The sequence below is a fragment of the Galeopterus variegatus genome, unplaced genomic scaffold (assembly GCF_000696425.1).
Source record: "Galeopterus variegatus unplaced genomic scaffold, G_variegatus-3.0.2 Scaffold339, whole genome shotgun sequence".
NCBI classification, from domain to species: Eukaryota; Metazoa; Chordata; class Mammalia; order Dermoptera; family Cynocephalidae; genus Galeopterus; species Galeopterus variegatus.
Genome location: NW_007726450.1, coordinates 583570 through 606401, shown reverse-complemented (window position 1 = coordinate 606401; position 22832 = coordinate 583570). Strand labels below are relative to the sequence as shown.

The window sequence follows — 22832 nt, the reverse complement described above, 5'->3', positions numbered from 1 at the left end:
GATAACAATGCCATCTGAAAATAGTGGCAGTTTTATTTTTTCCTTTCCAGTCTCTCTTTCTATATATATTGTATATTACTGGTGATAAGCATTCTAATACTATGCTGACACAGAGTGGTGAAAAATAAATATCCTTACCTTGTTCCCGATCTTAGGAGGAGAGCATTTAGTTTTTCACCATTGAGTATGCTGTTAGCTATAAGTTTTGTAAGCTGGGAAATTTCCCAACTATGCTTAGTTTACTGAGAGTTTTTATCATGAATTCATGAATGTGTGTTAGATTTTGTCAAATCCTTTTTTAGCATCCATCAACATGATCATATCATTTTGCTTAATCATTTTTTAAATTTCAAAGTTAGAAAAAATGATTCTCTTGAAGTGCCCTGGGACTACTGATGCATATATAGAATGTCTTCATTGATAACTAAATAATGCAAAATAAATTAAATGACAGTGATAAAATTCTCTTTATCCTAATTTTTTTATATATTGTATTGCTCTTTTTCTGTTTAGTATGTTTCTTTTAGTATGTTAATTTTCTTTCTTTTAGTATTTCTAGACTAACTGCACATTCTAATGAAATATTTCTAGACTAACTGCACATTCTAATGAAATTAGTCTGGGCCTCAAATTAGGATATCAAAAATGAGTCAAATTGAGTGAAATTACTAAAAGCAAACAAGAAAAACCAATAAAACAACTCATTAACATCTTTTTCTTGCATAACTTAAATACTGTACCTAAAATATTGTACAGGTTTGAGATTAAGGAATAGAATAATAAATCCTTTCTACTTTTAGAGAAAAAAGACAGAACAGGTTCATCTGAAAGCTAGTTGAATTTTTAAAATAAAGTCACTGCTTTGGGACAGTTGTATATTTCACCTTTGAAAGTCACAGTAAGGTTTATTTTTAAAAAATTATGAAGATCTAGCTGTGCATTCCTGTGTGGTTGAAACCAAACCCTTTTGGTATGTTCCCATCTCCCTAAGGCACCACCTTTAAATGTGTTTCTATTCTGCTTCCTGTGTTTTCCTTTTGCTTTTTTCAACTATAGCCCAAAGCCACAGATGGCTGCCCAGGGAAACAGGAAAATGCCTGAAGTCAGGATAATCTTTATCTGTAAGTGTGGCTAGCCATACACCATCTAAGTAATGGTTGTCCAGAGACGGAGATACTATCCAGAAGACCTCAATAAAATGTCAGCCACATGAATGTCAGCCACACAAATGTCAATTCTCAAAATACCTATTTTAAAATGTATCCTACTCCCTTAAAGCCTTCAAGATGTTTTCTCTTGGATAGCAAACTATTTATTCCTTTATCAGATTGATTCTGCCTTGAGCTTTACCCTGAAGTGTAATCACTGGAAGGAAATAATTTAGGATTCAGTTACCGATTTTTAATTAAGTAGATCTAGACCCATATCTCACTACTTACTATGGGGTTATATTTCCAATATTTCTTTAGCCAAAATATTTTCTTTCTCTAAAGAAATAGCTCTTTTGTGTGAAATGTTTCCAATTTAAGGAAGAGGGTTAAAGTGACATTTGTTCTTGGGCACAAGGTGTGTCATTAGTGGCTCTAACACAACCTGACTGATGAGGCAAGTACTGATGGATGGGAATTGTCTAGATGGTAGAAAATGTGTAGCAATGAGGAAGATGATGGATTTATGATGGTAAACATATCAAGGTTAAAATACACTATCAGAAAAAGGTGATTTCAAAATACCGATACAGTAAATATATATTATTTTCTGTTGTATGGGACTCTATTTCATAGCCATAGACTTCTCCCTTGTTCTTCCTGTTGTATCCTGTTACCATTGACATACAGAAGAAGTAACATGGTAATAACACTTTTTGGTAAAGAATGCTTCTTTTGTTAATATTGATCTTTTCATTTCCCTAAAGACACATATGCTTACTTTTCCTTTTTTTGCACAGGAGGAGCAGAAGAATAGAGCAGTTGTACTGTGTTTAAACCCTGAAGTGCAGGAATTAGAGCAATTACCATTTTCTGCACCACAAAAACACCTATTCAGTCATACTGTGCTCACATCAATTATTTGGCTATTTTGGCTATGATTATCTGATAATAATGTTAGTTCTTTGTTTTCTTTATTCTGTGTGTATATTTAATGAATTCAGCAATGCACTCTATTATAGTTTGATAACCCAAACAAGCTAATTGTGTTTATTAGTCTGCTGCTACCACAGTAATGCTACATAAATCATTCAAAATTCAGTGGCTTATGATGAAAGCATTTATTTTTATCACTTATGGGTCTGCAGACTGGCTTGCCTGCCTCAGGCTGCAGATTGGCTCTAGAGTTCAGGCTGGGGTCAGGTCTGCTCAGCATGAATCCACTTTGTTTTTGGAATAGCAATTACCCGGGGCATGATCTCTTAGTGGATCATAGGAGCACAAAAGGCCTAGCCAACCCCCCCCCCCCCAAAAAAAAACCCTCAAATGTTTAAGGCCTCTGCCTACTTCATGACCACTAATACTCATTGCCTCAAGCAAGCCATACGACCAAGCCTAACATCAAGTGGACGGAAAAATGTACTGTGTCCTCTTGTGCTCTGCATAGAGAGGGACTAAAGAATAACTGAAGAATTAGGAATCAGCCAATCTACCAGTCAATCTCTGACAGCACATGCCAACAATTTAAGGATTCTTGTTCTGGGGTTTCCTGGAAGGAGTATGTATCTGCCTCATGACATTATTTTTATTACTAGTAATAGTAGCAGTAGCAGCAGTACTGTATAATAAGTGTATGTAATGGCATCACTGCACTCAAGTACAATTGTCATTCTGCCTATATTAACCTATTAGCAATAATTAATACACAAGTGGTGATGAAATGTACAGCTTGAATTTTTAAAAAATAACAGGTAGTTTTTGAAGCCAGTGTGTGAATAGTATATTGCCCAGCAACACCATTTTCCTATATACAAACTACCAACTCTTCGCTGTCCCCTGCTACCTGCAGCCGCATTATGGCAATAGCCTCCTAACTGGTCTCTCTCCTCCTGTGAAATGCTGCTGCCAGATAAATGTTTAACTTTTATCTGATTAGAAAGTACATTCTGATCCTACCACTTCTCTGATCAAAATCTTTCTTTCACGTGGATCTCCATTATCTACACAATAAAGTCTAAAGGCCAAACTCTACAATCGGGCATTTGAGGCCCTCTATACAATAGCTTAGTCAACTTTTTCAATCTTCATTCTCATTATTTCTTCTTATTTCCTCAAACCTATTGTTTTCTCAAGCAGAATTGTGCTTTCCTATGCATATAATGTAAATTCTTATCCATTTAACCTTTGGTCATGAGATTCTTTCAGCCTGGAATTGCCAATCCCAATCCTATTTCTACATGATATTGTCCTATTTATCCTTCAACACCCAGATCAAATGCCACCTCCTTCTTGGAACATTCTAGATCCTCATAGCCTGAAGTAATCTCCCCTTGTTGCCAAACTACAAAACTTTTCCTGCCTTTTTAATGACACCTCTCATTTTCTAAATCGTATCACCATTATTTATTTATGTTTTATCACTATTAATGGGCTGCTGTTCATTTTTCCCACTTCAATACTAAATATTCTTCCTTGAATATTAAAATAATATTTAATAAATAAATAAATTCATCAATTCATTAATGCTCTAATTATTCTTCTTTGCTATGCATACCAATAACCTTAAGTGGTTTCGTTAAGTAACACTCAATCAGTCCACGCTGGAATAAAAACTGTTCAAATTCTAACTCTTTTTTCTAATTTCCAGGCTTGTTTCATATGAGAAGAATCATTAGAAACATGTAGTACCACACTGCATTCCTTAGGCTTCAGAATAATTTTGTTGTAGATGCTAATGACCTAAGAAGAAACTGAGGCCAAGTACATATAGCAAGGATTTATTGAGCCAATATGATGATAGCAACAGGGGTGGAGGGGGGACACATAGATCAGGTCACCTGAGAAATGCGTTCCAAAGAGGGCCAGCAGAGCTTGGCATTTCATAATCACAAGCAGGGAGGTGGAGGGGGGGATCAAAGTAGAGAGGGAGAAGGGCAGCCCTCCTACTCACTTCCTCAGTTTTCCTGTTTGTTGTATATGATGTACAGATCTGGGATTGCTAATAGGCTACATCCTACATGCAGGGATCTAGGTCAAGGGTTACAAGAAGTAGCTTAGGTTATTTTATGGCTGTTATGTCTGCTTCTAAGCAAAATGGTCTCGTGATAACATTTTCCAGGACAGGTGTATGTAATTGCCAAATCTTCCAAGGCACTATAATTTCACTTACCTGGTCAGAGCAGAATTTTTTGTTATTGGTGGATGTATCAGGGACTGGACCTTTGGAAGCATATCAACTACAGGAAATGTGACTGTGCAAATACTCTATAATTTTATCTGACTTAGAAGTTACAGACAGGGCAGCCTGACCTATTAAATAATGCACCTATACCAAAAACCACTCTGCACATTTGCTGTCCATTTGACATGTAGCCAGAGTTGAAAAGAGCTGCCATTTGTTAGATTTCCTGCCGAGATCCAAGAACAAAATCTTAGCGCCCCCTAATGTTGAAAGCGATCTTTTCAGTGTTAGCAGATACAAAAATAGAATGAGGCAGACGGAAGGCCAATACCAGTGAAATTTAACTTTGGAAGTAGTAGTGACCTGTATTTGTGTAGAATGCAAGCTTCATGAATGTTCCTTTGAGTACCTATTTAATCCCTATTCCTACCAGGACTATTTTGAGTTTAATTCATCCTCACTGTTTCTTTTGAAATTATCAGTAAGTTTTTCTTCCTTGTATGCTCTTCTTGAGTTATTTCTGAGGCATCTGCTTAGGCTGTGGAAGAGACAGAACTAAATCCTATGCTCTGAGAATTTTGTTCTGTGTTTTTTCATAGTAGACCATTTAGTCATCCATTTAGTCATTTTGAGATTATCCTTTATCTCTCTTTTGTATTTTTATTCCAAATGACAAAATTTTTATTTTAAAGTAGGCTTTTTTTTTTCTCTCTCTCTCTCTCTCCAATAAAGTTTTTCTTCTTCAGCTTCCCCACCTTTTTATTGGAAAAGAAAAAGTCAAATATAGATTGTGGTTTAATATAAACTAGACTGCAGTGTTGATTGCCTCTCGATCTCTTTTTACCAGACTAATTAAAGGTTTGTTGGGAGCCAATTTTCTTGGGGTGCTGGGTAAATTCTTTGTAAATTCAGTTTTCAGTCTGACAGCGTTCATAAAAGCAGAATATAGAAGTAAAACATGTTCACATTTTCCACAAATTTTATTATGCAAAATACTTGATTTTGTGTACTACTGGATTTTTCAAGATTAGGAAAAGCTTTAATAAACCACATCAGCGGTTCCAGAAATGCACATAGAACCAAATGTGGTTACCCACTTCTCCAGGCAACTGTGTGAGTGAGAAGGAGGGACTGCAAGGTCAGTGGCAGGAGCAGAGAGGGAAATCAATAGTGCAGGACTTGAGGCAAGAGGAAACAACCTGCCTGTAACAGAAAATAGAAACAATGCTCTTGTTAAAACCCTCCAGGTGGAATTTAAAATCTACTCTGTTTGGTCTGCATAGTAGTGATGTATCTTTGTTTTAATGCAGGGCCTCAGCAAGGATGTGGTGGTTATCTGACAGGTTCAAATAATACGTTTGTCTCTCCTGATTCTGATTTGAATGGAAGATATGACAAGAATCTAAACTGCATGTGGTTTATAATTGCACCTGTAAACACACTCATTAAACTCACCTTCAATTCATTTGCTCTGGAGGCAGCAAGTACTTTGCAAAGATGCATTTATGATTATGTAAAGGTAAGGCTATTATATTTCTTAACAGAGTCTACTAATCCCAGACTTCAATATAGTATATTCCAGTTTATACCATAGAGGAAGCCCTGAAAATTGTGAGAACTACTGCTTTTTAAAATGACATATTCTTCAATGATGGAACGTGTGGTATTACAGATTCACTGTCTTCATATCAAGTTATTATTTAAAATAAATGACTCAAAAATATTGTGTGGCTTTTAACATTAGCTTTAAGATTCCCTGTTCATCAGTGCCTTGTTAAGAGATGCTCAATGGGAAAGTTGGTTTTATAGAGATAAATACTCAAAGGACCTAAAATAAAAGACAATGTCTGTGATGCAAATAATCACCCCCTAATTGGTCTATTTCTTAAGTTTATATATTTACTTCTCATATTACCTTTAGATTTGCAAAATATCTTAATTCTTAAGTCCCATTAAAAATAAATCAAGAAAATTTTCTGTTCAATTTTTAATGACTTTCAAATTAAAATATTGTATCTATCAAACCAGATAAATTCAGATTACAAATGTTAGGTAGCATCAATCAGTATTTACTACTACACTCTCAGGGGATAATAACAAAGATGGCAAGATTTCTTTCATGTGGAACTTAAGTCTGATCCGAAGATTAAGGGGAGACACACACAAATCCACAGTGAACAACTGAGGATAGTAAAGATCTAAGTGCTAATTAATGCATTAGATACAGGTTTAAGCAATGTGCAAGTTTAAAAGGAAGGAAAGTTCATGATAATCCGGCATGGTCAAGACTTCATAGAGTGAGGGAAAACTTAAGTTTGGAGAGAACTCTAGGCAAGATGAATAGAAGTTGGAATGTGAATGTTCCTGAAAGAGTGAAGACACTGGCTTTATTGGAACAGAATATTACTAAAGAACAGCAAAAATTAAGACTGCCTAAGTAGAGAAATACTTGGATTACAAAGGATCTGGAAAGTCAAACTAATTCGCTTAGATTTTATGCAGCTGAAAACAAGGGAGATTGAAGGTTTTACAATGAGTAAAGTGATGAGAGTGGTATTTGAAGAAAAATAACCTGGAATCAGCATTCAGCATGGATTGGAAGGACAGGAGTCTAGAAGGGCTCCAGGGAGAGGTCACTTTTAGGTGAGGAGGGCCTGGAATCAGGGGAGATGGCAAGACCAGTGCAAGAGAAACATTTAAGTTCTAGGATTGTCTTAAATTTTACAGGAATTGGTTTTAAAAGAAAGGGAAGGAAATGTCATAGATGGAATACACATTTGAGCACTTAATTATATACTTATATTTTTACAGTGATAAGCAGCAAGTCTAGGAGACCAGAAGAATTGTACTATTAAGTGGAGACCGTAGTTTTGGTGATAGTAAGACAGACAGTGGGATTGCAGTGGGCAGAGAATGGAACAGAGATCCTGTAAGAAGACAGCACTATGCACGGAGGGGAGGAGGCAGCATGGAGCAAGACAGCTGAACTCTCAGTCCAGGAAAGAAACCCGGGGAGGCCATAGAAGAGGCAAGACAAGAAACAGATGAGCCATGAAAAAATTGTGGAAACCAAGAATGTGTGATGTCACTGAAGTCAAGGGGGAAGTTCATTTACAAAGGAGGGGTGTTCAGGACTATTAAATTGCAAATTAGAGGCCAGGAAAGGTTAAAATGAAGAACGGGCTCATTCCATTGGATGGCAACCATTTTAATAAAGTATTGGAGCAGAAGCCAGATCAGAGGAGTTCATGAAAGACTAGAGATAACAGGGAATGTCAATTCAGGTTGAATTCTTCTTTTCTGAAATGAGATCGAATTGGCCAGAGCAGCCCTGAAGGTGATATTCAAGACTGTTCAATTTTGCTACCAGACAAATTTTCTAATCTCCCTGATTCCTCATCATTTCATCTATTTAAAAAAAAAAAAATCGTATAATAGTGCCCACCTTGCAAAGCTGTTTTAAGGATAAAAATAATGCCTGCTAGAGTGTTCAGTGCTGTGCCTGACATATAATTTGTAAACAAATTTACTTCCATTTCCTTCTCTTTGAGTAATTTCAAATAGGCATGGAGACTGTGGAGTCTTCTTTTTAAAAATATTTAAAATAATTAATTTACATATAAATTATTTTAAAATTAAATTCATGTAGGACGTATTGAGTATGGTCCTGCTAGGAGGAGGGTTAATTGGATTTACTCTCAAGATCCATCTTTATGGAGTGGGATTTGATAATGTCATTAAAACACAGCTTGTATTATCTGAATTTCCTCAAGTCATTTAGGAAAGAAGCAGCAATGTCAAAAACAAGGAGTCATTTTCAAGCTTGAAAATAAAATATCCTTTTTTTCCCCCTAAAGAAATTCTGTCCAGATCCATGCTTGTTTTTTCTCTTGGGAAAGAAATTTCCCTCAATTGGCAACTTTTCCAACTTCTAGTAACCTGGCAGATCAAAAACCAGTTCTTGGAATGTGAAGCTTGAAGGTTTCTTTATTAAAAGATTCTCCGTGATACATGAGGCATTTGATTCCTTTTAGATTGTTTCTTAGATATTATAATCAAATCACTTTTTAGAAAAGCTAATTTAATTCAGTTCTCTAGGTAGATATATGAGTAAAATCATACCAATCCCATTATTCATGCATAATTTTATCACTATTGTTTTTAAAAGAGTGGACTTGGAGAGTTGAATTAGTCCATTTCTGTTGTTTATAACAAAATACAGAGAACTGGGTGATTTGTAAGAAAATGAAATTTATTTCTTACAGTTTTGGAGGCTGGGAAATCCAAAGTCCAGGGAACCCATCTGATGAGGGTCTTCTTTGGTGTTGACTTTACAGCAACCCAGAAGTCTCACATAGTAGAAAATGGCAGAGCAGAGATTAAGACAGATAGCTTCTCACGTCCTCTCCTTTAAAGCCCGCAGAACCACGCCCATGACCACCATTAAACCATCACCTTAATCACCTCTTCAAGGCTCCATCTTTCAATTATCATAATAGGATTTCCCACCCTCAACAGTTACAGTGAGAAGTAAGCTTCTAGTATATGAACTTTGGGGGACACATTTCAATCAATCCACAGCAAGGGTCATTACGATTACTTTAGTACATGGTGAATTGTGTATTTCACTGAGTGGTTCCTATTGAAATCAACATCATATCCACTCCATAAAGAGTTACTTGGCATAATTATGTGCCAGGCATTGTACCTGGCACTGGAGATATAAAGAGTTGAAGACACATCTCAAGGAGCCATCATTACAGTGGAGAGACTTTACTGAGTAAGCAAGGGAATTATTATATAAGACAAAAATGATAAATATGAGCAACTCAAAAAAGGAGAGCAGGAGAGGGTCTGATTGACTTCATCTGGGGGCTGAGGAATGCCCTCCTAGATGGGATGGCTGAGCTGGGTTTCACAAAATGTATGAAAGCATGCTCCCCTGAGTTACCCTCCACAAAGCAGAGCAGCGTCACCAAAGCCTGCTTCCTGTGGGAGGCTGGCTACCGAAAAGGAAGAGGAAAGGAGGGGCTGGGAGCTGAGTACATAGTGTAATGCCCGGCTTCTTGACACCAAATGACTGATCAGTTCAGTCACTTGTGTGCTGAGCAGTGAGTGAGGGTGTCAGGAGTGTGACCCTAACTGACTTTCTCTGCTGGGGAAATAAGGAACCAGTGGAAAGGAGATTTCCCAGATTTTCCTCAACTTGATCAGTTCCCCTTTTCATAGCCAACATTTTGTAATGCTTCCTTTCCCATCTGAAGTGAGAGTTGTCTATACTAAACCTACCCATACAGATAATTTCAAAAAATCAATATAACGTACTCACTGCAATGAAAAGGAGAAATAAAAGGAAAGTGTATAAATTAGTGCATATTACCACACTGAAATAGTCTGAAGCAACTATGCTAAGATTCATAATAATGTAGTCAGATTCTTCTTACATGTGGAATTATGGTAAATATAAAAGTATAAATTTAAGCAAATATGAGTGGGTTTTATTTGCAACTCAAATGCCAATAACAGCATCACCATCTGCAACACAAATTTCCAAAATGGTGGGAAAACACAAAACAAGTGGCTGAGTACATTCAGACCCCCATACCAGCCAGCTGCCAAACAAAGACTTAGTACAGTTTTTGTTCAACTTACACAGTAATTGCATTCCTGGTAATTTGGTGCATAGTGAAGCTGTGTGAAAATATTTTGGGGTTTATATATAGAATGGATTTAGGTTCTAGGATCAAATAATTATGAACATTTTTGTTTTACACAAATTTCTGACAGGACATTCAAAAGCTATGAAGACATAGAATAAATCTTCATTTTGCAAAACTGTCCTGTGAATTGCAGGGTGAATTCTACAGTGTGGCTTCTAAATACTAAATGCCATTTAGAGCTCCATATTATTGTGATGATCCAAAAACACCACACTTGTTCAAAACACTCCCAAAAGGGTGTTACTGACCTCAGTGAGAGCCTCTGTCTTAACCCACTGGGCTTGACCATTGGGTCTGTGGTCAGCCGCTGGAAGCAGGGGCTGCCCATCTTTGGGGAAAAGATTATCAGTCTTTGGAGGCATCAGGTTACTATCTTTATGAGGTAGTACCTACTATTCACTCACTCATTCATTCATTCAGTTATTCACTCAGTAAATGTTAATTTGAGTACCTACTGTATTCCAGACATTGCTCCAAGCACTGAGATTAAAAAAAAAAAAAGTATGAAAATTCCTGCACTTATGGAGCTTATTCTGATCACTGCTTCTTTGTGCTTCTAATCCCTCTTCTTTGTGGCTCTTCCTGAGACCACTGGGACTAGTATAACTTTTTCTTCAGAGGATTCTGAAATGGGTCAGAGTTAAGCCCCAAACCTGAAAAATCGCTCTCAGTTCTCTTTCCCAGACAAAATTATGCTCTGGCACGTTGTCCAGCAGACCCTAACAGAGGTTCTGCACTGAGATCAAAGAATTCATGAAAATACTTTTAAGGTGCAACACGGAGATGCTCTAATTAAGAACATAAAAATGTTTCTAATATCAAATTCTCAGGAAAATATTAAAAGACATAGTCCTAGGAATATTAATGTCTAAAATTACTAAGTTAAATTCGAAAATAATTAAAATCCAGTGTCAAAGTCTATTGCCCTTTTGCAGTAAAAATTCATAGAAATTAAAATCTAGAAATTTCCTTTCCCAGTTTCTTTGGCTGCTCATGTGGGTGTCTGGGTAAAGTACCCAATCACGCAGCAGTTGTAGCACAAACTGTCTTCTACTGAATTATTTGTGTAATTCCTTCAAGATGTTAATTAGATTCTAAAACTTTTAAAGATTTTTAAAAGTCGAGAAAACACAAAATTCTTCTCAGCACTTACCCATATCCACAAGACTTAGAACATAATTCAAGCTCTGGTCTAAAGCAGTTATGCCAAGAAACAATGCTCCTAGGATACAATATGTTGCTGTGTAGACTGTGCACCACTTATATCCCAGTCCATATAGGATCATCTGCCCAGAATTATACCAGGCACTGCCTACAACATGCTATAGCAACCCTGCCAAAGTCCATAGTGGAGATTTAGTAGTATCAGAGAATGGGAGAGTGGGCAGAGAAAATCTTGGCTTTGACACACATGTGTTTAGGAGCCTGTGTCAATTGTCCAAAGGCTCTAAGTTGTCCGTTTCAACTCAATTAGGAGAAATCTTACTGGATCAGTGAATGTTCTCTCGTTTTTGAAGCTCTGGAACGTCTCTACCTGACTCCATCAACTAGCTTCCTCTGATACACTTACGTTTGTTTATTGTAGCAGTTACTTTTCCCTGTTTTATACACACACACACACACACACACACACACACACACACACCATGTATATATTTGTGTATTTATGTACGTGTATTCATATGTGTGTATATGTATATTTGTATATATGTATATATGCAAATATATGTATATTTAATTTATGCACCCTTCCTCTCACTAGTCCACGAGTATCTTGAAAGTGTAGAAAGTGCTTTATACATCCTCGTATACATAGGACCTAGCATAGAGGCCCAGCACACAGTACACGGAATAAAGATGCTTGCTAATATGAGTGCAATCATAAAGACAGCAATTGCTATCATGAAAGTTTAACTTGTTTACCAGAAAAAGTGTGCTATCTAAAACTTGGCAAATGTACTCTTCTGTAAAATAAGGGTGTTAAAAAATCTTCTGGCTCTAAATGAACTAAAAATCTTAAGTAAGAGAGACAGTGCCATCTAGTGGTAAATTTGTTTTCATTTTTCTTTTGAAATGACTGTTTTTAACCATTTCTATCTTACATAATCCCAGCATTTAAAAATAATGTCAATGGTCATGGCTGTTATTAATTCAATATTTGGAGTTACACAAACAAATATTCATTTTAGAAATACAGTGAATACTACTGAGATAGAAAAAACTTCATTTTCTAGGAATGTATTGGAGAGAAATCCAAGCCCCCAGAGTTTTGACAGGTGTTTGTGAAAGCTACCAAGATTGGGAATTGTTCTGGGTGCTGGTGACACCACAGTGAATAAGTCAGACAAAGTCTCCCCTACCGTGCGACTTACTCTCCTGTTAGGAGAGACCAGAAAACGCAAATAAGCAATAAATATGATGTGTTTTGATTATAATAAGAAAACAAAACAGGATGATGCTAGGGGAGAGGGCAACACTAGACAGGGTTGGCCTCCCTGAGGAGTGACATTTGAGTGGAGCTCCCAAGTCAAGGAGTCATGGGAAAGACCACTCTCTCCTGGCAGAAATCGTCGTGTGTGCAGAGGCTAGGCCAGGGACCCTCCCGGGCTGGAGGAGCCACGGGAAAGAGGAAGGTGAGGGGTCTGAGAGGAGGCACAGGCCAGATCAGGGCAGGCTTGCAGTCTGTGGCAAAGAGTTGGGATTTTGCTTTAGGTTTTGTGGGAATCTTCTCATGCATCTTAGGCAGGGCAGGGGCATTATCTGATTTAAGTTTGCAGCCACGCAAGAAGCTTGGTGGAGGATACTGTGGCTGTTCTGTGAGTAAAGGTAAAGACTGGTGATGAGAGCAATGGAGATGGAGTCTTTTGGGGGTATGTTTCAAAGGTAGAATGGAGTAGATGTGGCAGTAGTGACGGGAGAGAAAGGAATCAAGGATGACTGAAGTTTTAGGCTTGAGTCATTTTCTGAGATAAAGAAGATGTGGAGAGAACAGTTTTTGGAGAAGTGGATAATGGGAGAGGGGAGTCAAAACACTTACTCATTTATTAGATATATGAGTGCCTTTTATGTGCCAGACACTCTTCTAAAAACTGGGGACATAGGGGCCGGCCCGGTGACGCACTGGATAAGTGCGCCGCTTGGGAAGCGCGGCGGCGCTCCCGCCCGAGGGTTCGGATCCCACATACAGACCGGTTCCCGCTCACTGGCTGAGCAAGGCGCGGGAGCAACACCGAGGGTTGCGATCCCGTTGCCGGTCCCCGGTCCGGTACGGGGGCAACACTGAGGGTTGCGATCCGTTGCCGGACACGGAAAAAGACAAAAGACAAAAAATAAATAAAATAAAATAAAATAAAATAAAAACTGGGGACATAGCATTGCAGAAAACAAAAATCTATGCTTTCATGGAACTTGCGTTCTTGCCATAGGAGAAGATGTAAAATAAACAAGTGAAATATACGGTATGTAGAAGGTAATACTTGCTCTGAAGGAAAATCAGGCAGGAAAGGAGACAGGGAATGTTGGGAGAATCTATATAAGGGAAAGCCTCACTGAGTCGGTGACATTTGAGTAAAGACCTGCAGGCAGGTAAGAGAACAAATTCTGTGGATATTCAGGAGAAGGGCAGTCCAGCTGAGAAGCTGAAGCAGGCTTGGCTTGCTCAAGGAGTAGAGCAGAGAGAGTGGAGACAGTAAAAAATTAGATTGGAAGGATCAGGGGTGGGAGAGGAAAGCAGATTCTATTGGGTCTGGAAGGCTATTATAATGGCTTTGGATTTTATATTGAATGGATGGGAAGCAGTTAGGAGGGTTTTTAGCAGAGCAGTGACCAGGTCTGACTTAGATTTTCACAATATCCTCAGGTTGACATTTGAGAACAGACTAGAGTGGGACAGGAGCAGAATCAGGCTGCTCCACGAGGAGGCTTCTGTGCTAATCCAGGCAAGAGATTGTAGTGGCTTGGGCCAGAGTGGTCGTGGGAGCGGAGGTAAAGATAACAACGGGTTTGCTGACGTTATGACACATTATATTTTAAATCATTTATTACTTTCCCAAAGAGAAAAACATGTAAGGCATCATACCAGGTTTTTATTGAAAATGACTATAATATTGTTTATTAATTCAATCGCATTTCTGTTTCTAAATTAAGACTAGGTCTAAGAACATCAATGTAAAGATTCTTAATCCTGACCTATTATGACTTCATGCCCAATTTAGAATAAAATATGCAACTTCTTCATGAATAATGGAGAACTAACAAACTCTCTCTTTTCAGTTATATGATGGAGATAGTGAAAATGCCAACTTGGCTGGAACATTTTGTGGTTCCACCATACCTGCTCCTTTTGTCTCTTCTGGTAACTTCCTTACGGTTCATTTTGTCAGTGACCTAACTTTAGAAAGGGAAGGATTTAATGCTACATATACCACCGTGGACAGTGAGTAAATTGAGACATTTTTATATATTATGAAATACGTGCATATTTATGTACTAAAAAGAATGCAATGTTTATTGTATCAAAACTAAATATTGACTACTAAACTTAATGTCAACTACTATCTAAGATCAATGTCCATTACCAAACTGCATGTTAATTACTCTGTATTTAATCCATGATACAATCCTTAGTCAAGGATATATACCCCAAATCTTTAATAGAATGATGTAAATATAGCTCCTGTAGGCTGGGAGGGTAGGGAAGGCAGAATTTTAAAGGTTGTGTGCATGAGGAGAGATGAGTAAATGTCTTGCATGTTGTTTCTTTCTTCCCTCCTCAGTGCCTTGTGGTGGAACTTATAATGCAACTTGGACTCCACAAAATATTTCCTCGCCTAATTCATCAAACTCAGATGTCCCATTTTTCATCTGTACTTGGGTCATTGAAGCGCCTCCACATCAGCAGGTCGAGATAACGGTGTGGGCATTACAGCTGCACTCGCAAAACTGCGCACAGAATTACCTAGAGTTTCAGGACTCACAGGAGGTAACAATTATAGGATGACTGATATTTGCATCTAGTGACCTTTTCACCAGTATTTGCAAAACCCTTGAAGTAATGAAGGCATGACTAAATCAATTCTCAGTTACTTCCAGCTTAATGTGTTTTTCAGCTGTAAACAAAGCCTTACCATTGAGGGGTGTTGAGCAACTTAAGCTTGGTCCTGTAAGTCAGGTGCTCTCAAACTTCATGTGCCTAAGAATCCTGGGTGTCTTGTTTAAAGTGCATCCTCCTGAGCCCACACTCAGAGGCCAGTTCCCCACATAGCACCCATTAATCTGAATTTTTGATGAGCGTCTCTAGTGTTCTGGCACCAACATGGGAGCTCCATGGACCATGCTTGCAAAAGCTCTTCTGTAGTTAGTGGGATCTATGCATAGGTTGAAGAAGTCAATACAAACATAGGAAAATCAGTTATGAGGTCCTTTGGCAGCAGTCCAGCAGGACTATATTCATGGAAATGTAAGAGAGAAAAACAAGAAAAAGCTTTTTTGGTAAAAGAGAAACAAATTCTGAGTTTGAATTTCCCATGAGATAAGATGTTGAAGAGATAGTTGGACACAAAAGTGTGATGTTGACAGAAGGTCCAAAGATTTGGGCATCATTATCCTATGGATAGGTAGTTGGAGTAATGAGATTATCCAAGGAAAATATGTAGGGTGAAGGGTCATGAACTGAGGATGAATTCTTGGGAGAATACCTGGGAATGCCTGGATTGTCTCTCTGCAGTTTGAGGAGCAACTAACCTGTCCCAGTTCATCCCAAGAATGTCATGTTCAAACCCCCACGTTCTGGCAATAATAGAGTCCTGTCAATCACCTTCTGAGTTTTCAAAGTCTTCCTCATTATCAATCTGGGGTCACCTGGTTCTCACATGGTCGTGCTGGGGAGAAAAAAAAATCGAGTCAGTCTGACTTCAATGGGGAGAGGTCTGGGACACACTGACTGCTGAGTAGACACTGGATTTGCTGAGTTTTGTGCAAATATAGACACTGAGATAAGTCCTAGGCTCCCATGGTGGTTAGGATGCTTGGTTATCATCATCCCATTGGTAGTGGTTTTCAGGACAAAACACCTATTCCACAGTGGTACGCTCAATGCAGGGACTTAGAGCCAAGTGGAACAAGACCCGTTGGGTAAAACTCAGTTTCCCATTGCTTCATGAAGTGAGACCATGGGGGTCAGGGCAGACCACTTAGCTGGGCACAAAAACACTACTTACAGGGCACAGGGCAGTTCTGGAACATAACAGGAGCTGGACTGGCCTCAGATGGGACCTGGTATTTCTCATGACTGAACAGTGTCCTTCGACTGAATGAATAAAGGAGAGCACAAAGAGTTTCAGCCTGGGTTGGTAGGGAAGAAAGATAAAAATGACTGATAGTCTGAAGAAACTGGAACTCTCAAGATATCCAGGAGTAGAAAGAGAAGCCCTATTAGGAAGATCATAAAACAGGATTATGTGGTGGAGCCACTGTAGAGGGTAAAAAGGCAGAAACCTCCAAGAGTTCAGAAAGGAAGTAGGGTGCAGAATATGACTGCGAGCTAAGACACCACAAGTCTTTAATAAATGGAAGGAGGTGAGCAGGAGGAAAGTAAGTCAGACAGATGAGAAGGGCAGAGAGTATCTTTGGCCAGATGTAGAGGTCCTCCCAGAAGGACTAATTTTGAGGTGAGAACAGATGCTGCAGTGAGGGATGTGTGGAAACCCTACCCTCTGCCCCCCACCACTCCTACTCAAGAAATTGTGGAGCATGGGGAAAGTATGGCCTCTACCAGGAGGCTGTTGGAGACCCAGGTGTTGCTAAGCCACACACTGGAAAGGCTAGAGAACACCTGGTTGTGCCCAGAGCAAGGGCACAGGCCTCAGCTACGAAGTGGCATGAGAGGAGAGGGGTCTTGTTTTCAGCAGGGAAGTGTCCAGTGCACAGTTTCAGCAGAAGCTTTGCCTCCCTGCCTCCGGCCCCTCTGGGAAGGTGGGACATTTGTCACTTCCAAGGCCAAGGTGAGCTAGTTGCAGAGTGCTTCAAACACTAGAGCTGGTTCCTGTGACTGAATATGCAAGCTGTACTTGTATATACAGTTTAATTTCTGTTGGGCCCAACTCTTTTGAAACTAAATCTAACATGAGTGGCTTCCATGTCATTTCAGAGTAATGGAAACCAAAGAATGCAGTTCTGTAGGGGAAATGCTTCAGCAGTGCCAGCGTTTTATTCTTCTACCAGAACTGCAATTATCATTTTCAAATCTGAAGTTTTAAACAGAAACTCTAGAATGGGATTTACCTATAAGATTGCAGGTAAGTCCTGGAAGTTTATCTGTTATTCAAGAAAAACTGCCATGGTTACAATTATTGCTAGAATTGACTCCAGTGAGGGCTGGTTAACATAAACCATACCCATATAAGGTGAGACTCTTCACTAGAACCCAGGCCCAGTTTAGCAAATTACAAAACCTGGTTTCTGAAGAGGTCAATATAATACTAACTAAAATGCTTAGAATGCTGGAATGTTCTTCAAAGTCCATGTTAATTTAAAATATTAATTTAAAAATGTACCAGTTATTTTATTAATTATCCACTTGGCTACATATAGAAGTCACTATATATATTTTTACAAAAGTTTATTGAGACATAATTCCCATATCATACATTTTACCCATTTAATATTTACAATTCAATGGTTTTTAGTATATTCACAAATTTAGGAATTACTATGTCTTAGAAAATTATTTTGTAAAAACCAAGAGGCCCTGAAGGAGTTACTTGATTACCATAACTGAGAAGTTTATTTCCAGAGAACACTTTATTTATTGTTTGTTTTGAACTTCATTGCAACTAAAGCTGCCTTTGATTAAAACAAACAATAAAAATGCATTTGGTGTTTTTTACCAAAAAATGGTAAAGAACAACAATTTGCCAGGTCTGTCAGAAGAAATAATTCACTAAAGGATTTAAAAGGACATCTTGAGAAACTATGTCTTGGAGATAGACCTTGTATGTCTTGAGTCTAAATGTCAGCCACCTTCATCTAAACGTGATCAGAAAAGTTCATAGGATGCCAGAATATTCATCTTCAAAGGAGAGTGCTCAGATTTCATACCTTCCGTGGGGTGTTTCATGTTAACAAGCCACTGTTCACCTCTCAGGATCTCAATTATCTCAAACATTAATGAAGAGCTGGATTAGCTTTTTCTAAAGTTTGTTCAAATGAAATTATTCTTTTCAGTTATTCCTATCAAGTTGAAAAAGCACTGAATATTTGGATGCATACATTAATTATGAATATTTATTTTTTTCTCTAAGGTTGCAACAGAGAATATAACAAAGGATTTGGCAATCTAAAGAGTCCTGGATGGCCAGAAAATTATAGCAATAACATGAATTGCACTATTGTTCTCACGGCCCCAGAGAACCACTCCATTTCCCTTTTTTTCCATTCATTTGCCATCGAGGACTCAAGTGAATGCAGACACGATTTCTTGGAGGTAACATGCATCTGAACATCATTTAAATGAATTATTTAAAAGATGATGGGTCATTTAAGATTTCCTATCTTTTTCTCTAGCGCCGCTAATCCTGTATGGCCCTTATTCATTCCATTAATGTATTCATGGTATTAATATATTCATTATCCTTTCATTCTCTAAACATCTAGAGAGCACCAGTCCAGGCACTGGAAATGCAATAGGAAACATGACAGGAGGCTCACAGTCTATTGGAATAATAGACAGGGGACAGTCAGTTACAACAGTGTGGAAAGGACTGAGTCCAGCACAGTTAGGGGCACTTAACTCGGTTTGGGGACAGAGAAGGCTTCTGTAAGAGGGTAATGTATGAGTTGGAACCCGGAAGGACCAGGGGAAGGTCCAAGTGTAAGGTGCTGATTTTGGAGTTGGATGATGGCACTGGCTTGGAGAAGTGTGTTTTGTGTGGAGATAAAAATGAAACTGAAGGATACAAAATAACCTCATTTCCCTGCCAATGACAGTAAGTCTGGGGCATCTTCAGTCTTCTCTGAGGGCTAGTGTTTCCTTAAACAAGTGTTCTGCAGTCACAGGAGTTGCGGTCCATTCATTCCTCCACACCCTCCACTCCCATCCCCAAATCACATGGAGAGAGCCCCCCAACACCTACAGCAAGCACAGCCACGCTCCTCATGGGCTCGCACCTTTGAGGTTCTCCAGTACTGCCAGGGGAGCTCCCTCCACGTCCTTTCCTCTCTGCATCACCTATATGTGTTGTTTGAATTTTACATCTTTGGTCATAGAAAGAGGATATTCTGAATGAGCATCCAACTGACACAGACCCCACGTATGGAGTTCTGCACCTATGTTTTACAATGAAAACCCCAGAGCTTGCTTGGAGGTGCCCTTTGCAAATTCTGTTGAAAATATATTTATCCTTAGGAAATAAACTAAGGTGGAACCTAAGACTTGTACATTGAAGGATGCTGAATTGCTCTGCAAATTGATTTTGATTACAGCCCTTACCTGAAGCTCTCTAAATTGGCTTTGTTTCATGTACACCAGAGTCTTCAGAAAGGTTTCCAAAAAGTATGTCTGTGCCTCTACACCTGATATGGAGTTTTATTACCCTGGAAAGCTCTCCTCTATGGAATTAATTTAAACCCATTGTTAATATCGTCAATATATAGTGCAATAAATTCCTGGAGGAAGCCATGCTTTTTTCATGGGGAACACTTGCCACGGCAGGAAACTGGGAGATGTACGTAGCAGGAGGAATGAAGGGAGAGATACAGTATTATCTGTGCCAGGCAGCGTATTAGGAAAACCAAATGTTTATATGAAGTGTAGAGTGGAAATTAGGGGAGAAATGGGATGTGCAGACAAGATAGAATAGTTCCACTAGGTCAGAGTCACAGGACAACTCCCTTTAATTCACTTCAAGCTGGAGTCCCGATGACAGTCAGCATTTGTCATGGGCCTGCTGGATGCTGGGAAGTAAAAACTCGCTTTCTAGCTTTGGAGGGTGAGAACTAATCCTCCTAGCTCCTTCTATATTCCACAGAATGGATCTGAAACTTCCTGTCCAATAAGCAAAGAAAGGAAACTACAACTTAGGCCTGCAAAATGTCACTGAGTCTGGTTTTCAGTGGGAAAATTGTGGGCATAGTTTCTTGGCAGCTGTACCAGGAAGCCTCAGCATTCCATGCATCTTAACAGTGGTGGGAACGGAAATGTACTGAGGATTCTGATTGTGTTACTACCAAGTGAAGGCCAAGCTTTAGACCACATTTGGAATTTGCAATCGTCCTCAGTGCCTTCACCTCCCCTTTTCAGCATCCTCTAAGGTCCCAGAGGTAGCTACTGCTCTCAGTTGTCCAATTCCTCCTATGAAGAGAACAGTGAATAGGACAAGTTATTAGCAACTTCAGTGTGAATATCCCACTCATCTTCTCAGAGCAACAGCATTTTATTTTATTTTATTTTATTTTTCCTTTTTGTCTTTTTTCGTGACCGGCAACGGATTGCAACCCTCAGTGTCGCGCCCGTACCGGACCGGGACCGGCAACGGGATCGCAACCCTCGGTGCTGCGCCCGCCCCTCGCTCAGCCAGTGAGCGGGAACCGGTCTGTATGTGGGATCCGAACCCTCGGCGGGAGCACCGCCACGCTCCCAAGCGGCGCACTGTAGCAGTGCGCCACCGGGCCAGCCCACAACAGCATTTTAAAAGAGGACCCAGAGAGAAAGAGACCCAAAGTGAAGAGAACAGTGGTAGCAGGTAGGGCCTTCCAGCATTCTTAAACATGACAGCCCTTCCATCTGCAGGTGGGTAACTGGCTACTTTGTCCACTGCAAGGCTGCTTTGTTTAAACATTGAGTAGAATAATCCAAAAAGCACCAGAAATGCATATTGCTCTCTCGTATTAGCTAACACATAGACCTAAAAGGAATCTTTCCAAATCAACACAGCCCGGCAAGACTAGCCACTGTTCCTCCGGAGAAATTTCTATGACTTAAGACAACAAGCAATCATCAACCAAATTTTAAACTATGGGATTATAGAGGGAATAGAGGAACTTGCAGGATTTTGAACTCAGATCAATAAAATCAGCATGTATTCATGTGGAGCTGGTTCCAACCATACATTGCCTGTGTAACATTTCCTTCAGAAGCCTCAGGTGTCCTTGTTGGAGTAGGGCTGGTTGTGAAAGCACAGTAGGAACCAGGCTTGAGGACAGAAAGTGGTTGAATTCAGTGTGGTTATCTCCCTCCCCCCCAATACTGACTCATTTCCTGTTTTTATGTGTCTCCTCTGTGCTGTGAGTTGAAAAGAAAAAGTGATATAGCCTCAGAAAGTGTTTTTGAAATTTCTTTAACAATGGTCAGAAATTTTCTAGATTTCTTAAGTTGTGTCCTGTTCTCATACACAAATTCCTTTTGTTCTGAACTTTATTATACTTTGTGTATTGCATTTTTTTCATAGTCCCTTTACAGCCAAATATTTCTCAATGGGAAATGCACACACGTACACACGGACACACACACAGAGGACAATGAACAAAGTATAACAGTTGACTGGAAACAGAGCAGGCAACCCCCCCCCCCCGCCTTTTTAAAATTCACTTTAACTACATTCTTTGAAACATCTTCCCCAAAGCAAAAGATTATAGCACTGACTAGTGTATAAAAAATGCTCCCTGGTGTTTTAATTGCTGTCTGAATCCAAATGCAGATTGTTTTTGATCTACAAATTGAACATTCCTCCCCTTTGCCAATGAAGGTGACTTCTACGTGTATTTTCAGAAAATCCTTCATTCTTAGGTACATAAAAAGACAAAGCTTTTCCAAAATGGTCAAATTGTCTCACATCTTCATGTATTGCAATGATAGAGAAGAAAGTATACTATGAGTATAATAATCAATGACTCATTTTTAAAGGTAAGAAACGGAAGTAATAGCAGTTCACTATTACTTGGCAAGTATTGTGGAACTCTGCTGCCAAATCCTGTCTTCTCCCAAAATAATAAACTATACCTACGATTTAAAAGTAATAGTGCAATTTCCAGTCGTGGATATGAAATCATCTGGACCTCATCACCCTCTGGTAAGACATTTGCACTTTGTAAGGTGGCAACCTAAATAGCAAACAGAGAGAGGCTCTCTAAAATAGTAATGTTTAATCGGGAATAGAACATTGCAATGGGAATACACGTGCCATAGTGAACTATGTGTGTATTCAGGGAGGAAGAGGAAGACAAGGGGTAAGGGAGAAATGATGGAGGATTGCATAATTGTGTTCAGATAATTTTCCTTGGCTACAAGGATCAATAACCAGGGTAATGTGAGTCCTAGGCTGGACCAGCAGTTGCTGGGCAGATGTCCTTGCAGAAGCATTTTTTATTAAGGTTGTGATCGGCTCTGTGCAAGGTTGCGGCTTGGCAGAATCCTTTGTGATAGTTCTTGTTATCAGGCGTAAATGCATGAGAACTTCCCCCTTCGTGCCCTTGTCTTTCCCTGGCCCTACTTGTCAGGGTTTGTTTTGTTTTGTTTTTTAACACAAGCAACTCCATTTTGATACTGAAAACTTTCTCAAAGGGAAAGCAATGTAGGTAAGAAGAACATAAGGTGTCAAAAAAAAAAGACAAGGGGCCGGCCTGTGGCTCACTCGGGAGAGTGCGGTGCTGATAACACCAAGTCAAGGGTTAAGATCCCCTTACTGGTCATCTTTAAAAAAAAAAAAAAGACAAAGTGACCTTATCTTTTTAGCTGTTTGTGTACCTGATTATTTTCTGTTAGAAATTGAGATTTTTAACAATGAAAGG

At 39.1% G+C, this 22832-nt stretch overlaps 1 protein-coding gene across 1 annotated transcript in view; it reads left to right on the top strand.

Moving 5' to 3' along the window:
* Positions 1-22832, top strand: part of CUBN (cubilin (intrinsic factor-cobalamin receptor)) — a 121979-nt gene that overhangs the window by 96129 nt on the left and 3018 nt on the right. The window contains exons 29-34 of the mRNA XM_008567728.1: positions 5640-5848; positions 14322-14484; positions 14825-15030; positions 17197-17344; positions 18350-18531; positions 21949-22114. Coding sequence (XP_008565950.1) covers positions 5640-5848; positions 14322-14484; positions 14825-15030; positions 17197-17344; positions 18350-18531; positions 21949-22114 — 1074 coding nt within the window. The remainder of the gene's footprint in view (positions 1-5639; positions 5849-14321; positions 14485-14824; positions 15031-17196; positions 17345-18349; positions 18532-21948; positions 22115-22832) is intronic.